At 38.7% G+C, this 18,382-nt stretch overlaps 2 protein-coding genes across 2 annotated transcripts in view; one reads left to right on the top strand and one right to left on the bottom strand.

The window, feature by feature from the left end:
• The window catches only part of insyn2ab (inhibitory synaptic factor 2Ab), a 43,865-nt gene extending 42,206 nt beyond the window's left edge, over window positions 1-1,659 (top strand). The window contains exons 8-9 of the mRNA XM_074646125.1: window positions 535-1,235; window positions 1,278-1,659. The gene's annotated coding sequence lies outside the window, so the exon portion shown is untranslated. The remainder of the gene's footprint in view (window positions 1-534; window positions 1,236-1,277) is intronic.
• Window positions 1,660-2,993: 1,334 nt separating this feature from the next.
• LOC141773937 (indoleamine 2,3-dioxygenase 2-like) lies at window positions 2,994-9,544 on the bottom strand. Its single transcript, XM_074646127.1, has 10 exons — window positions 9,403-9,544; window positions 8,207-8,302; window positions 7,908-8,027; window positions 6,741-6,859; window positions 6,559-6,573; window positions 6,323-6,422; window positions 6,070-6,187; window positions 5,903-5,954; window positions 4,967-5,115; window positions 2,994-4,804 (listed from the first exon to the last, which is right to left on the bottom strand). Exons 1-10 carry the CDS (start codon window positions 9,490-9,492, stop codon window positions 4,428-4,430), a joined length of 1,236 nt encoding a protein of 411 aa, XP_074502228.1. The 5' UTR covers window positions 9,493-9,544; the 3' UTR covers window positions 2,994-4,427.
• Window positions 9,545-18,382: the final 8,838 nt, after the last annotated feature.

Here is an 18,382-nt window from a genome sequence, read left to right on the forward strand (position 1 = left end):
GTGCAACCAACCAACTAGCCAGCCGACTTTGCCTCAGTCATCCTGTCCTTTTTTCTGTAGGCTACACTGACACATGTTCAGAATCTATATTTTAGAATACCTGCATCTTTATAGCAAAGTACTGTGAAATGAAATTTTAAAACATATATGTTTGGGCCCCTCCTCTTGAAGCAGGTACAATTGTTGAAAATGATTAAGTCTTCTGGGTTAGGTCAAATTTTTTAACAACATATATATCTTGTTTTGACTACTTCCAAGGCAGAATATTTTATATGATAACTTAAAAAGTGTTTTTTGTTTTTTTTCAAAAGAGTAAAAGCTATTTTGACATTTCCTCATCTTTGAGTCTGTTAAGAGTTTGCCTTGCCTGTCAGAGCAAAGCTCTGACGTGAAGTCTTGAACCTAATCTGCTTCTATGTAATTTGTTTCATGCCCAGTTAAATAACACTTGAAGTGTTGTTTTGTAATATTAATTTATCTTACCATTCAAGTTCCACCTTGTAAAATGAAACAACATCTTTTTTTTTGTTGCAGAAAACAATTACAGAACACCAAACATCTGTTTACCAACCCACACAAACAACTGTGCACTGAACTTGCACGAGTAGAAGGGCTATACACAGTGCTAATGGAGTACAGTAGCAACCTTACAGCAGAGAAGACTTGTAGCCACCAGCTTTGGTTGAGTACAAAAAAAAAAAAACACTGATGATGTAGCAATGATACTGAACTTGCACGACGTTACAAAGCAGGTATTAACTGAAGTCTTAAAGTCATTTTATAACAGTAGCTCTTATGTAGATTATGGTACTGTTAAATGTCTGAGAAACGTCGGGAAGACTCGTACTGGCCTCACATCATTAGACGAAGCAGTTGATTACATTATTCAGGTCACCGATTTCCATGCAAAGATCTGTACACTGAGAAAGTGCAATTTAGCGATTATGTGCAATATTGTGCATTTTTCTACTGTTTCTACATCACAATTAAAACATTTTCAACTGAAGGTGATTCGGTGTGCTCCTATGTCTACTGAGAGCTAGAGGCAATAGAGGTGCAAAGTGAGATATTTTGGGCGCTCCTTGTTGCGGAAGTAAATGTCCCATCATTTTTTCCATAGTCAGTGTTACGTGACTTACGGTTGGACCAGTTCTACGGCTTTGATTGGCATGAAACGCACCCAGTTGACTCGTCAGTACAAAATATTAAGAGGCGTATTAGAAAATATCTGTTTCGTTGATAACAACTTGATAAGCGTGTGTACATAAACACTTCAGGGGAGAAGAAAACTACGACTCCCAAGGTGCATTTCAAAAATAAACATCCAATCATCTCAGCTTAAAATTCTTTCACATGCGCCTTTTGAGAAAGCCCATTTAGCAATCTGCCACTGAAATTAGTTCATTTTTAATTTTGGGGTCAATTTTGGTTGAGTTCAGTGACTATAGCGTTGCATTTTGTTAACAACTGCAATGACAAAAGTGTTTTGAATTCTCTATCGCTCTACTTTGCGCTTCTGACTGGATTATTTTCCTAGGTTCAAGGTTCTTTATTTGTCTTTTGGTCTCAGATTCCTTCAACAATGCTCATAAAATATGTATATATAAACGGCATAAAATAGTGCAGTTAAAATATAGGGCTTAAATATAAATATAAGTAAATATAAAATAGTTATGTAAATGTAGTTTTGTTGACCGCAGTATTTCAGATGGGAAAACTGAATGTAAACAGGTTGTAGTATCTACAGTGTATGCGTGATGAGAACTAATATATGTACACAGTGGAGTAAACAGGAGTCTAGTAATAATGAGAAGTACTAGAAATGTATATACAGAGGTGTAAACAGGAATGTAGTATGTATGGAGAAGTAATAAATATGTATGTATACAGAGGTTTAACAGTTTGTATAACAGCATTTAAAGTATATAAAGGTAAGAGACTCCATAACAGCGGTGGCTGAGGCTCATGGGTATTGTAGTATTTAGAGCCGTCCCCTGTGCCAAAATAATGGACAAAACATGATTTCTCAGAAGCAAAGTTTAAATAATTAAAACAGATGGAAACGTATATAACATAACATAAACGTATATGATTGCTACATATCCAGGAGAGTCCCGTGTTTCTATATTAAGTAACATTGACAACAGCAAACAAAGTATAAATATTTAAATGGGAATACAGAATGGAGAAAAACATTTCCGGAGCCAGCAGCCTTTTTCTGTTTCAGAACTAGGTGTAGTTAGAGCCAGAGCTGCATTCCCCCGGTGTCAGACAGTCCACATTTTACATCTTTTGCGCTTTAGTGAAGCAGAGTTGGACTATGACCAGGGCTCAGCAGCGGCAGTGAGCTCCTTCTTCTCTCTTCTAATGTGATTAGTGCTCAATACCAAGAAGAGACGCAACCTTCACATCAAGACCAGGAGGCTCAGGCGAGTGGAGGTTCCAGTGCATCAAACTAAGCGACCTGATCCCGCATCTATCCCTCTCCCCTGATCACCCCTGCACCACGTCTGTCTCTTTCATTCTCCTCAGCTGATTCTCTTTTGCTTTTATTTTACCAGTGTCCTCTGTGATTTGATTCCTACAGCATTTCCTTCCTCTATTTTTTCCACAGCTCATGGTTCTCTCTACATTTCTCCCCTTCCCCTGCCATCTACCTCTTACTCTCAAGCACGTAGGAGTTCCCATTTTCAGTTTCTATTTACAAAAGCCAAATTAGTTTATCGATCAAATGCAGTTTAAAAATGCTCGTCTTCCCGATGGCATTATTTGTATCATTGCGGTCATTTTCTACATACATATTTTTTTATTATAAATAGTTTTAAAACAGGTCAAAAACAACATGATCAGGCATTGTTATAGTAGCTGATAAGAATATTTATATGCATTTTAATGATAATATTATAAAAACACCAACATTCAAATCATTTAAATCAAAAATAATATTAAGAGTACACAGATTTGAGGTTTTTGAAAATTATACATTATTTAATAAATAAAATGCAACGACGTATTCCCTCTCTGTAGTATGGTCTGTGAAAGTTTGTAAAATCATATCACGTGATTATATTAAATATTACGTCAAAGTAAGGTGCAGTTTGTTTAGTGGTATTGAGGACTATATGGTATGAAGCCTGTTTCTGCCAATAAAAGAAAAGGAATACATAAAAGCTTTGACTTTTTAGTTTGAGATAGTAGGTTATAGTAGTAGAGATAGTAGTTGTTTGGCAGTAGTTATTGTCAAGTAACATTAAGATCCTCCAATTTAATCCCAGGCTGGCCATCTCTTGTTCAAATCTGTTTGGCTACACTCACCAGCGATGTCACAGTGCACTGACCACACCCTTGACTACACTTCTACATCACTAGCAAAACGAGGAGTTAAACCACTGGAGGTCAGCAAAAATGTTTAACTGCTCTTCTCTTTGGATTTATCTAAATGGCTCCAACTCACACAGGCTCCGCCCTCTACTGTACTCTATGGGTAATACCCTCCTCCAATCAAGAGCACGCATTCACCCATTGAAAATTTGCATAGGCGTAGCCGGCCAATGAGGACGTGCCTACTGGAATACGTGCAGACCCCACATTATACAACGCTGTCTGACAACTTTTTTCTCATCAGTGAACAGCGATTTGCCCACTGACTCCTCTTCAGTATCTGTGCTCGCTGGAACACAGGACTGGTGAAAACGGTGTGTGTCGGTTGTATGGCACCATACGCCTACATGTTCCTGTGCTTCTTGATGACCCGAGGAATGTGGTGTGCAGGGTGTCTACTGCTTGTCTTTTTGACCCCTGCAGGGTTAGACCATGGCTTTACCCAGTTCAGTTACGTACTACCTGGGTTGACTGGGGCCCCCTACTTCTAGTTTATAAAGAAGTAGGTGGGCTGCGGCGACTAACCTCTAGGCAGTCAGGATCAGTGTGGTTGGGTTGATGTTATGTCACTGCAGGACGTGCAGTCATCATGCTCCACCCACTCTACCCATAGAGTCTATGCGGATAGCGGACAGTGGTGTGTGCTGCCTTATATACTGTTGGGGTCCACAGGTATACAGGTAAGCGCGTCCTGATTGGTCGGCTACGCTTATGCAAATTTTCAGTGGGCGAATGCGTGCTCGTGATTGGAGGAGATTACTTAGTATTTACTTATCCATAGAGTCCAGGGCTCCGCCTGTGCTTATAGAACTAGGGTTACAATATTGTAACTTCATTATGGTTAATACAGCACCCTAAACATTTATCAAGCACTACAATACAGTAAATTGCACAGCTGACTCAGCTGACTAATACAATTGTTTGATTAGAGTAATGGAGGTGATGATTGTTGATACTTTTTTGTAAACCTTTTATAAATACAACCTCAAGAGCCTAGTGCATAAAAAGGTGTCGGATTTTGTGCACATTATAATATATGCTATAAATTACATTTTAGTTTCTCTTGTCGCAAATCCCCCCTCTAAGATCAGTGCTTTTTGAGTAGTGTTACGAACACTCTTGAGGAAGACCATGGGGCTGGATCCGCCGGTCCCTGTGGTGTTCAGCGCAGTGCCCACACCTCTCAGCGGGCAGCCCATGGCTCTGGCGCGATTACCGGGCACAACGATGTACTTGGTCACAGTGTTGAGGTGGTAGTTCCGTAAATCCACCAGAGCTGAGACACAGCAGTTGTACGCCTGGCAGAGATCAGAGCTGGAGCAGGACAGGATGAAATCTCGCAGAGATGGACAGACAGACAGAGTGTCTATCAGCTGACGGTGGGCAGGAGGCATGTAATCCCTCATGCGTGTCAGGAAGGCTCCTAGATAGGCCGAATCAATAAAAAGAACTTTGAGCGAAAGAGAATAACATCCTTTCCTGGAAACATTTTTCTGTCAGAGCAATCAGCTGACTGCACAAACAGAGTGATTCATTCATGAGTAGCATCTGATGGGGTCAAAGGTTGAGGGAAATGCATCTTTACCTGTCTCATCCTCATGCTGGATGCACAGCAGAGCATCAAAGCACTGAATGGCTGAACTCTGGGCTGCACTTCCACCTGATAACAAAATTGGCTCATTGCTCACACCTTCATACAACAGCCCCCGTGGAAGCATGGGGTTGTCTCGCCACCTAAAACAGTTCAAATACACACATCAGAGCTGTTGTTGAGTCCAAGTCAAGTCGAAGACCAGGACCAGTCCTGTTCAAGACCATAATAGACAATAGTGCCTTTCCAATGCTAATAGTGATTAATGAGTTAGGATTAACAGAAATGATCTATAAACAATATTGATCTATACCATTACGGTCTAACATTAAATTCATTAATAAACCTTGAATTTGATCCGATATTTGCAACTGACGTTTCTACCCCGGGTCCACCCCCAATGGGCCCACAAGCAGGGACATTTTCATTAAGTTTTCCTCAAAAAAAATTTTTATTTATGCAAAAAGCATGGACGAAGTATATCCTGCAGCAGCTCCTAAAACAACCATCATTGGATGAAGTTTAAAGTTAGTGTTGAAACTATAGTGTTTTCCCCTTTCTTCCTGGGATACAGGCTGTATGTGTAGTACACAAGTAGGCTATTTGTGGTGGGAAAGAGGATTGTTGTTGATCTGTTTATTATCATATGCATTAGTCCATTATTATTTGTGAGGAAGACTCTATCACGGAGCTGCGCAGCTGTTGAATGCATAGACGGGAAAAAACCTCCTTTTCATAGATGCAATTATAATCACACAGTACCATTTTACATGTTCTCCAGTTATACATACAATGCAGCAATAGAGAAATGTACAATAGGAGGGTAGAAGCAGAAGGCAATTTCATCATTTCATCTGCACCAGATGAGATAAATATTAAAAACATTATTAACTTCAGTATGCAGGATATTGTAACAGCCCTTAAACTCACCCTGAGACAAAGATTCTCAATGTTCCATGAAACGCAGTTGGATCCACATGATCTGGAAAGAGTACAAATTCAGTTATTCTAATTACCTTGCATTTCCCTGCTTTCATAAAAGGCACAGCATGCAAATTGATTAAATTCAGATTGGGCTAGGTTTAATTCAAACTCACTGTGCATGAGTTTGAAAGTTTCCTTCATCTTCTTCAAAGACTGAGTCACTTTGACGAGACCTTTCTGTATGCCGATGAGGTCCGAGATTTTCATAGCGTGCATCACTTCCAGAGCCCCCTGGTTAGAGTTGGGAAAAAAATCGATCACTGAGTGACAAGGGACAAAGACACAATATGTGGATGAGGAAAGATGGACAGACAGCATCAGGCAGCATCCTGAAAAAGAGGAAGAGCAACAGCAACCGGTACTAACCTTTATGCCCGAACTTGCAGCCATCTCGACCAACAATGACACCATGAAAAATCCCCTGCAACTCTCACCACCAGGAAAGGAAAATATCAAATCCGTGTTCCTATTTTTGAAAAGGGTGTTTTGAAAATATATGAGCTCAGCATCACAAGTACACAACTACAAAACACATGTGAAAGTGCACTTGGGAAATTTAAAACAATGTGACAGTGAATGACTTCTCTTTTCCTTCCACTCACCCAATTTCCATATCCCTAAAATGAAAATGAAAAGCGTTTTCAGTGGAGAAGGAAATCCATTACCATTTTTCTATTTGAGGGACTGAAAGTTACACATATACAGTTTTATTGTAATGTTACTATTATGATAAAAAAAAAAAGAGTCAATTCATTAAATAAGGCAATAAAACAACATTACTCACCCTGTGGGATTCTTTAATTTCCAGTTAGCTAAAACTGAATCTGCATAAGTCAGGATGGGTGGAAGGCCGAGTCTATGAGATACCAGCCAATAGGGCAAGGCCAGGGCTTTTGGGAGGATCTGTCAAGCAAGCATAAAAAAGTTTTAATCCAGTAGTGATGCCTCCCTGAGATTTCGAAGGTTTTCAGCCATGATATCAGTATGTCTCTAGGGAAGGCTGTTGGTCAGTCCACCACTTTGATCTGGACTGAAATATCTCAACTATTTGAATCCCACTGACTTTGATGATTTCCCCTGACTCTTCCTCTGATGCCACTTCTTGGTCAAAGCTTTCAGTTATCCTGTGAAATATATAAAATATAATATATAATGCGCTTACTCGATAGATTGGTATACAATTTAGAACAATTTTGACTTCCTCTCGCACCATCAAATTGAAATTGTTTCCAATGCTTTGTTTACGACCAAAAACCTGCAAAACTAATGACTTCCCCACCAGTTGCACTTTGTGTTCAGTGCCATGTGCGTGTCAGTCTTAAAATTAGGTGTGGTCTGGCACATTTCTATCCTGAGGCAGCAGAAAGCGATTGCACCATCGACCAGCAAAAACCATCGTAAAGTAATACACTTTTCATACTTTATCAATACATGTTCATCATATTTAGCCTAGTGCTTATTGTCGTATAATGAATTTGGCCTGTGCCGCCTGCACTGCTTTAATAGGTTATCAGTGCATTTGCTGAGTTGTTGATGGGACAGAGGATTGGGAGACGGTGGCGGCAGAGAGCCCACTGACCTCTCGCTTCTCCAATTTGTCAAATCCACTCTTTAAATAGCAATGTGCCAATGTGCCGGTGCACTTGGCTTTTAAAGAGAATGGGAGATGACACTGATTGGTTTAATTTCTGTAACGCCCAAAACACACCTATGATTAATTAAGAGACTAAATACTACCCCTTTGTCCATTGCACTTTACTTTGTGCCCAGATTATGCACGGTTTAACTAGCAAAAGTGGAGTTGACATGCCCTAAATGCACTTGCGCCATGCACTTTAGACCATGGTTATAGATCGTTTCAATAGGGCCCTTAGTCTCATACATATGTCACATTGCCAGAACACCATGTTCCTTTTTTCCCCATCCCTCATTCCACTGCATAGTGTTTTACCTGAGCAGGTGCATGTTGTCCTTCCTGCCATACATATCCCATGCTGATGTACCCCAGCGCTAGGTGAGCCAGCCTGAGCTCCCGATGGTTACTCAAGAGAAGCGGACTCAACACAGGCATCTGGATTGGGATCAGATATTCAGATTTTCATTTTCCATTCTCAGGAACAGTGAGTCAACATTGACATGAATGGGTTCCCAACTCTGATTTGCATTAAGAATTTAATGGAAATGATTTGCATTAGAAATTTAAGAATTTCTAATGCAAATCACAGTCGGGGGGGCTTTGCTCATTCTCACCTTGTGAACCAGATCCTGTAGTTTACGTGACTCTATCAGATGTGTGAGATTATTTGCCAGGTCCATCCACACCCGATAGTAGTCTGGAAGGTTAGTCTAGACGATAAGAATGAAATGACATGCTCGTTGATTTTTTGATTGTTTTTTTGCGTGGGGGATTTTCATGTGGAGTGTAATCAGTAACATCATCAGCTCGTGTTTGCCATGGTGCCTGACCTGTATGTCAGGGAATGACTGGTGCTATCAATCAGAAATAGAAAGCAATTTAAAAGAGGGAGGCAGCAGAAAACTGGGAAAATTAACCAAGCAGAAAGCAGGGGATGCCCAGATGGAAAATCCCTGTAGAAACACACCAGTATGCTGTGTTTAATTCTTCATTTTACAATTAACGTCAATGCTGATATATAGGTTACATTTTTCAATGTTTACAAATCTATCACTCTCGTAGGTTGTTGACTGATTTTTCCATTATGTACTATTTTATTTCTACCAAATGTCTCAATTTAATACTGATACCTCTATATGACCTACATAAGTAAACAAGACTTTCGGCAAGAAGGCTATTTCTGTATAGTTATTCTTAATGCTTGGAGCCACCAGGTCCGATTCCGGCGAAACCAGCCCTCCTGCTTCGCGAGGACCATATCTTCTCCTCGCTGTTGGCGAGATCATATTGTTGGAGGTAAGGGAGGCACGGGAGAACCAGAACTGCATGGGGCAGACTGCCAGACTCTGCTGCAGTAAAATGAGAGATTTTCTAAAGGGACTTTGTTGCTCAGAAACACTACCGCTTGTGTCCACAGGGACCGCAAAAATAAACAAAGAGTGAAAGTTCCACGTAGTAGCTTCAAGTGTAATGAAGCGTTTGACAGTGAGCAGGCCCAGTCATGTGAACAAGTCAATAAAAACTTGAAGAGACAGGCTTTCACCAGATCAATAACCCTCTATTATCCTATACCCAAAAACAAGCATAGTCAGTTTCAGCCCAGAGGAACTGTGTGATGAAATCACTCAAAGGCAATAGATAAAGAGGAAATAGTCATAAATGTTACACAAAAATATCTCTATGCATCATGTATATACAGTTTTGTTATTGTCATGACTATTGAAACCTTCTTTGAAATCTGTCTGTTGTGAAATTACTAAACAGACCGGAAAAGTCTTTTGTATGAGAAAAGAAAAGATGGCAAACATACCAGTGGCTCTTCAAGGAGAAATCCAAGCTCCTCAGAAATATCAAACAAATCAAAGTCTGCCTGTAGTGTTTCTCTGCTGTTAGCCTCCATATGCTCTGCCCTGTACTCTACCGCAGTGGTTTGCTTTTAAGAAGGGAACCACTCTGTGTGTGTGACACAGATACTGTATCTTCACACTTGCTCTGAGCCTGATTTTAATACCTTCCGTCACATCCCTTTTGTTGCACAATCAACCACAATGAGCCAGTTAGATTTATTGTATTTCAATGTCAGGAGTGCACTGAGCAAAACTGAAATCCCCTGTTGTTGTATACCCCGTGCAATACAAAGGATACCTTCCTGTTTTTGGAGGTTGATGAACTAATCTGCTGCCAATGAAGTGAACTTGGTGACATATTTAATAAAGGTCCATCTTATCTTATCTTATCTTATCTTATCTTATCTTATATCCTGTTTATATTACTCACCCTTTTGCAATTGTGATGATTATACCTCAGTCATTGAGACAAATACCAGACAATTTAATGACACGCTCAACTGTTGTCTCTTCCGAACTCAATGCGGTGGTGAATTATTGAAGAAAAAAAACTGCTTATGTTGATTCCTCATGGCTGAAAAACAGTTTTGACTCTGAAATGTGTTATGTCATATTATTTATAGCTTTTTTCTGATTGTTGCTCTGGTGGATGACAACTGACAAGGTAGATGGAAGGACCCAAATGCAGACTCGGAGACACAAGAAGAAGGTAAGTGGAAATTCTTGACTCAAGGATTCACAAACTATAGTATATAAAAACTGATTATACTCTCAATGCAAATAACAGAAGTTGTAGAAAAGTATACTCAAGGTCTACAGCAAAGAATACAGCATAGCTACGACATTCCAGCCCTCAACTTGATCATGAGGATGAGGATCCTCCACTGTGCTCTCAGCAGAATTCCCCTATAACCACATTACACACATGACACACCAGGCACACAGCATTCATACTAAAAGGAGAATAAACACACTCAGACAGGGGCTCACAGGGTTGGGATCATGACACAGAGAGTTAGTTTGAGAAAGGTGTCTCAGACAATGTCACATCTTGTCCACAGCAATAACAAAAATAACTGTGATATGAGAATCTGTGAGCCGAGGACAATCAGCTTTTCATTTAATTATTTATTATGGGTGGAAGTGAAGTCAAGTCGTGTCTGCAATATATGTATTTGTTCAATCCCCAAGTCCAGAGTCAGATATCTTTATTGCTCAGAGACAAAACTATATTTGCACTCTCTCTAAAATCACTCAGCAAAAACTTTCAGGCCAACAATATCAGAGACCAATTGTTTATTTATAATTGTTAATATTGTACATAACCACACGAATCAAGAGTTGCCAAAAAACATGTTTTTATTTTAATGAAACAAACATAAATATGTGACATTAATTAACACAAGAGCTAAGTAAAACCAAACTAAGTACTGTAAGTAATGTAACAATAATAAATCATTATTTATGAAAATAAAAATCTTTATGTATTTGTAGATATGTGTGCTTATGTACAGTATATGTGTATTTAAGTTTGGCCATATGTCTTATATTACCTATAGCCTCATTAAATGCCACTCACACACCCATTATCTCGATCATTTTTCAACCTGCTTTTGTCCCCCTGTTTTTTTTTTTTGTTATTTGTCTTTCTTTGTATAATATTTTATGGTTGTTTATATGTCCTTGTACTTGTCCTGACTTGTTTTGTAATCACTTTATCGCACAATAATAATAATAATAATAATAATAATAATAATAATAATAATAATAATAATAATAACAATAATAAACATGCCATGGGAAATGTTGTATTCCTAAGATTTAGATTTATTTAGACCTTTCCAAAAAGATAAGTGAATGTCTGAAATATCAGATCTTATTTTAAATTTATATGATGATCCATTATGCATGAGTTAAAACTTATCATGCATACAAAAATGCTGCTTGACATATTTTCCAATGCCGGTTTCATACACGTGACTGCTTTACGGAGGCCGCTTTGACCCGTCAGCGGGAGGTGCTGGCTTATTTCTCTGGGATTTGATCAGGTCGGGAGTTGAGACCCATACCTGAGCCGCTTTGTCAAACGGCTGCATCACAGCGACAAAGAGCAATCGCCTCCCCCCAACCTATCATGCGCGCCCTCAGTTTCTGCCCTCTCATTATCAGCATGCTTTACTGCCACGGCCAGCCATCTCTCAAACCATTTAACCCTCCAAAGAGACAGGAGACACAGGCGGCAAGGAGAGAGGAGCAGGAGAGATGAAAGCCACGGTGATCAAATTAATTTCAAGACCTCTTACCTAGTCATCGACACAGGGGGCGCGGAGGGACAGTAAATTTACTCTGTAAGGGGAGAAGTGGATAAATTGTTAAAAAGGACTTTTAAAGAATCAGGACAGCGCCTGTGCAGTGTTATACTTCAAGCAGTGTTGAGGTTTATCTTGTAGATTTGTGCTCTGCTTCAGTCACAAATCCTTCACCCTGCCATATCCCTCACTTTTTTCTTCTGCTTGCTAAATGTCTGCTACTCCCCAACTTGTTTTCTCTGCTCTCCCACATCCAAGGTGTCTGGAGGCAAAAGAATGATGTCCAACTGGCACATCTACTGATGGAAAGAGAAACGCTCAGAGAAATGCTTTTCTTTTTTTGCTCTCCTTCGAGTGTTAGTTGTGTTACAGGATGTATAACAATGAGACTAACAGGTTTTGGAAAGTATTTAAGATCTTCTATAACATTTGTATATATATGCATATATTAAACCTGCAGTAGGCAGAACGTTTTTGGCATCATTGGGCAATAAATCCATAATAATCTTTCAGTATATTGTAATTCAAGTGTTCTGAGAGAAAACTAGACTTCTGCACCTTCTCATGGCTCTGTTTTCAGGCTTTAAACAATCTGGCCCGTGACGGGAGATTTTGGCCAATCACAGGTCATTTCAGAGAGAGAGAGCGTTCCTATTGGCTTTTCATTCAACGGGGGCAGCTGTCATTCACTCGCGAACTCCGATCAAACAGTCAAACTAGGCAGCGCTGATCAAATATGAATTAATATTCTGTTACTGTCATGTCTATTTCTTGTCTCAACTGTTTTCAGAAACATCTTGTAATGTACTGTTTAGCTGTAAAATGAGACAGTTTGCTCTGACTGGTGGGTGGTGCTTGGTATTTCCTCAACTTATCCAAACATGGCGGCCAAGTTTCTCATTTTACAGCCAAACAGTACTCTACAAGATGTTTCTGAAAACAATTTACGCGAGAAGTAGGCATTACAGTAACAGAATATTGATTCCTATTAGATCAGTGCTGCCTAGTTTGACAGTTTGAATGGAGTTCACGAGTGATTGACAGCTGCTCAGAGACAGCAAGGCTCCAGCTCGGCTCTGATTGGTTGTTTTCCTCCGGTCTGTGAAATCTTGCAGATGCCATTAGGAGCACTGGAGGACACAGAGGCACATGATTTTTTTTCAGATTACCTGTCTCATGCACTACTGTCAGGATATAGTGACCGTTTTATAAAAATGACTTTTTTTAATAATATTTGCTCTAATTCTACCCACTGCTGCTTTAATGATCTATGTCTTTCTCGCCATCTACATGTACAATATATGGGCTATCTAATCCATCCTGTCAGTGTCATGCTATTTATGCGGTTTGTTTAGTTGCTAATGAAGAACACTTTTGCATTATTTAAATTCATCATACATTGTCACAAAAAACGGAGCAAAATCTAAGCCTCTCTTCAACAAGATAATCCAAATATTTATCTGATTAAAATGTATATTTTTTTTCTCTTTAAAAAGGTGTCAAATTTACAATTAATCGTAAAAGGTATTTAAACACGAACCAATGTTTTTAATTAAAAAAAAAGGTCCAAAGGGTCTTTGGCTTTGTCATCTCATGTGGCGAGTTTTGCAAATTGCCTTATTTGTAATTCATTCAAAATAATTCCCCATGCACAGTCATCCTGGCTTCAGGCAAGCCGAGCAATGAAACTAAGGTTAAGGACTTGTCTAAATGTTCTCTATGAAATGTGTCAAATGAAGCGCCATCCAAGTGTCAAACATAAGCCTGTTTAAGTCTGACAGTCGTATCCTCGGGGGGAACTTTTTCAAATGTTGCTTAATTCCAGTTTTTATTTACCCACAGTTGGACTAATAACAAAGTCAATTTCACAGCAACTCACTCCTACACACTGCTCCTCTTGGCTTTAACCATGTTATGTGAAAGTGCCCAAGAAAGTGCTGTACCATACTTATTGCACTGGGGCTCATTAACAAGAACCTGGCAGTTGCTTTTTGGACATATACACAAGTTTTTCTTTTTTTGTAACTCGTCAAACTCTAAAGCTGCTGTAATAATTGCCGAAGTTTTCAAGATCTTTGTGTTTTGAGAAAGCCTGTGAGACCTATCACAACCTGCGATTTAGAGCTCAGACTTTTCAGTATGCAGAGGAACGCTTAATTGGGACTAAAGTGGGTCAAATGAGTGTTTTGTTCAGACAACGCATTATAGCTTAGATGTCAAAAATCACTGTACACTGTAATTACTATAATGAACCTGGTCAATCATATGACTTTGTATGAGGAAGTATATTTCATATTATGTCATATAACTTTGCATTGCTGTGTTATAAACCCTGACAGGGTGATGCGGCACCCCGACGCCCTGTCTCACTTTTTAATGTTTCCAGCTGACTCATTTGAACACAAGACTTCCATTAAAGGAATCTGAAATATGCACTTGAAAGCTGCATATAAATTACATCATGCTAAAGGACTGAAGCCAGCGCTGCATCTTGGTCAAGAAATTAGGGACGCCAGTAAAACGTCCGCCTACAAATTTCCATACAAAAGTAAAACAAAAGTATTTCTATTCTATTGTCATAATTTTAATGTCTCTACCAACCCATGACCTGTGTTGAACAATAAGAATATTACAAATATGCACACTATTGTAACTATTTACTTACTTACTTATTAATTTATTAAACGTTTTAGCCCGGCTGCTTCCCAGAGGAGCATAAAGTGAGCGATGGACTCTTAAATAGTAGTTAGAAATCCAGAATACAGATTTTGAGAGCAATCTCAAACTTTTCATGTCAAGGATCTCCAAAATGGATGTCCAATAGACCACAGACCATGGATGTAGAAGAGGGTCCAACAGACCACAGACCATGGATGTATAAGAGGATGTGCCCTGTGCATTTGCCCTACATGTTAGTAAATAGCCGACAACTACATAAAATTCTGTTTATGTCATGCTACTAGCACTACTAGCTACAGGCCGATAGCCGGTTGTTCGAGAACAGAGACGTTAATACATCCACCACGGTACAGGCTTACTGCATACAGCCCATGGGTGTATTATAAGATAATAAAAGTGGTGAATTACAGCCAATATATCCATTATTACAGCCGTGTACAGCTAGCAGGAAGCCGGCAGAACTGGATGTATCATATGAACGTGCAGGGTGGTGCAGTCCTGTGGGTCTGATGCATATTCATGATGCACGGCTATTAGTGAATTTTACCACTTTTAGGACATAATGATTTTAATTAGGGCTGTTTAAGTGTTTGTACTGTGAAGTTGATTTACCTCGAAAAAAAATGATCCTCTGATTTTCATACTTCTCTTTATATATTCATGGCAATGGCCATTGTCAAAAAAGCACCAGAGTTTCTCTCTTTTTCTTCTATAGGCTACTCTTTGTTGAAGTGACAAGCTACTAAACTTTCATATAATTCTAACCCTGTTTGCCTGCTTAGCTTACACAATAATTGCGATACAGTAACTTAGTCAGATCTGTTGTTTCACCCATTCAAGCCAGTTTAATTTCCTCCTTTAACACCTGGTACACAACTTCAGTGCATAATTACTGTTATTTAAAATATGTTAATGATTAAACACATTGTTTTAACAATCACAAGATATATATATATATATATATATGTATATGTATATATACATATACATATACATATATATATATATATCAACAAAATCATACCAAAAAAAGTATATTCAAAACTTATTTTAACTGTAAGATTTGACATGTAATTTGGTCATCAAGAAGGTGGGACGAGAACAATGCCAATTGCTCGAGAGCTAATTTTGGTGTTTTAAATATTATTTTTAAACAACTGTTTGTGTCAGGACAAGTTTAATTTACAAAACAAGTGTGTGATTTGTATTTTGTGCATGGATTATTTGAAATTTCATGGGTGGGACAGAAAATGTCCTCCAATTCTTGAATGTTCAAAACTGTTATTGAAGTCGAGTACTCATCGTGACAGTGAAACTGTTTCACTGCAGAAGTCACAAGACCGCTAGAAGTGACGGTTTCATCTTCACTAGCCTTGGTAAGCTAACGGTAACTTCTCAGCTCTGTTTTGCTAGTTCTGTTGTGTGTTAGCAGTAAAGTTATTTCCATGTAAGCTAGCTAAAGCCTATTCTAGCATTTTACTGTGGTTTGTGAATATCAAAGGGAAATGTATTTGTTGTTTTAAGTGTAATATTAAAAAAGGGGACTTTCTTCTAATGTTGAGGTCTTAATCACTTCATGTTACTCCTCATGTTGCTAGAGAAAATGAAGTGATTTGTCAAGCAGTATTTTTTAGAAGAAATAGTGAACTACAAAATTGAGTTTTACTGTTACTGCTAACTTAAGAGTATTTGTCAAAATAATTGTGTTTACTCAATTGGTGAAGCAGGTGCTGTGTTTCTACAGAAAAATACAATTTTAAGGTAACGTAAGGTTAGTATGTTTAATCTTCAAGACGTGTGTTTTATTCCTTACTCAAATATTGGCTAGGCTGAAACAGTTTAATTCTATTTTCATGTCTGATATTTGTGTTGTGTCAATAAATGCTAAGCATATTTTGTTAGAACAAAATAATTCCAATATGTTAAGTAATTACATTCAGTCAGCACTTTCTTCGATGTTGTTGTGATCTAGTATGATGTTGTACAACATAAGAGAAACATGAGATAACATATGAAGGAGCGTAGAACAGAGACTATAAGCCTGTTTGTAAATCCAGGTCAAGATCCAACGACTCTAGTAGATGATGACGAGCCTACCAGCTTGATTCCCAGGAACCCAGATCTACATCACCACTAAAACAGCCGGATGAACTATCTTTCTGTGGTAGGATCGTGTCAGAGACCAGGACAGGAACCAACTCGAAATTACACAATACTTAAAGATTGCACTCTGACTCAGAACTTGAACTTGAACAGCGTCTACTTCGACCAATTTTCCCAAAAGTCATCAGACACTGACTGAGTTACTTGAAACTATGGTGAAATAGACATGACTAGTATGTGACTACTAGTTAGTAGGAAAATTAATGCAGTAATAGATGACACAACATGGAACTTAAAATGATCTTTTTTTTCAATGCAATGCTTTTAAGTATTAATTTACAAATGACATGGTATGCAATAATCTGATGATGAGGGAAAAGCTGCTAATATCAGGAAGACACATAATTTTAACAACTGTAGAAAGCGCTGTCTTGTGTCGAAATGGTGTTTGTGAAGAGAATGTCAGTCTCACCGCCGGACTGCGCTTCCTTTCCGTCCATTTCAAAGAAGAACCATGGTCAAATAATACTTTAACACATGCTCTTTGGTGGATTATTACAGGAGATGCTTTGACAGATTCAGAAAAGATGGTGAATCTAATGTCATCGGTACATCTGGTTGGTAATTACAGTCGCGCTGTTATTTTCCTTGTTTTTTCTAAGAGAGTTCTGCTGATACAGACACCAGCTCAGAGCGAGACTGTTCATCCGGCCAGCGGTTTATGACCTGTTTTAATTTTCTTTTTCAACTTCATTTGTTGACTCCATCCTTTTGGGTAATGCTCGCTAAATCCCAAGACCCACAGTTTAGTTTTTGACCGCCGCTTGCTCCCAACCTGCAGCAAAGTTAAAATCGCCCGCTCCTCTAAATAGCGCCCTCTAAAGCATAGAGCTGCACACAAACTGCCAACGCACATCAAAGTAACTTATAGGAAATAGCCTACGGCTCTTACTAAAACACTGTCATTCTTAAAGTATCGGTACTAATAAAATGGGGTTTCGTAAAGTTTTTAATCGCAGGGTACTGCGATACCTTTCTACTATCGATATACCGTGCAACACTAATAGTGACTTATTGTGATCGACCAACCAAGTTTCTTTAAAGAACAATTTTCTTTTTTAAAGGGCCCAGTTTTTTATTTTTCATATCCGTGTAAATGTTGAATTCTTTTGCTATTTATAGGCAAGCTAAAGTTGCAATGAATTCACTTGTGTTGTCGCATTTGTAGTTATTGCACTGAAAACTTAGCTTCTTCCGCACCTACAGAGCGAGGTGTACTTACCAAGGAGTAGGTCATAGTCAGTTCAGAACTTGAATGTGCTGATGTGTCATTCTGTGAAACTCTGACGCAATAAACAGCAGATCTTACACTCGCCCTTGTAATTATATAAAGAATAAGAAATAGACTTACATAACAAACAAGAGCATTTCATGAACTTGTTGTTTTCAGTTATGTACCGTATCAATAATGTATGCTTTTTAAATATATTCTTTTTAAAATAATTTAAGCCTCTGGGCCAAGCATTCATTAAACATCATGAATGCATTATTCAACCCGTATCATGAGGTTATTTTGTTGTAGGGCCCTTAAAAAGCCGCTGTTATGCATATTTCTGTCTCACTTGTGAAAACTGTGACTCTGTTGAACAATGAGATGTATGACAAATTATGACAGCCAATTTATCAGTCTCCCTTTGTAATCCACTGTAGCTTGTATATCTCCTGAAGATGTCACATAAGACAAGCAGGGAATCCGTCCTGCTGCTGGTCATGCCTCTACCATATGGGACATGTCAACCGAGAAAGAAAACAAAGACTAAACGTTTTGGATAAAGGACACGACCATTTGTAG

The sequence above is a fragment of the Sebastes fasciatus genome, chromosome 9, assembly GCF_043250625.1.
Source record: "Sebastes fasciatus isolate fSebFas1 chromosome 9, fSebFas1.pri, whole genome shotgun sequence".
NCBI lineage: Eukaryota > Metazoa > Chordata > Actinopteri > Perciformes > Sebastidae > Sebastes > Sebastes fasciatus.

Bases quoted from the DNA above. Each gene is read 5' to 3' on its own strand.
- LOC141773937 (XM_074646127.1), bottom strand. From the start codon at position 9,492: ATGGAGGCTAACAGCAGAGAAACACTACAGGCAGACTTTGATTTGTTT. The intron at 6,188-6,322 runs GTTAGTACCGGT...AACTCTAACCAG, and splicing joins CTGCAAGTTCGGGCATAAAG to GGGGCTCTGGAAGTGATGCA. The intron at 5,955-6,069 runs GTGAGTTTGAAT...TACTCTTTCCAG, and splicing joins AACTTTCAAACTCATGCACA to ATCATGTGGATCCAACTGCG.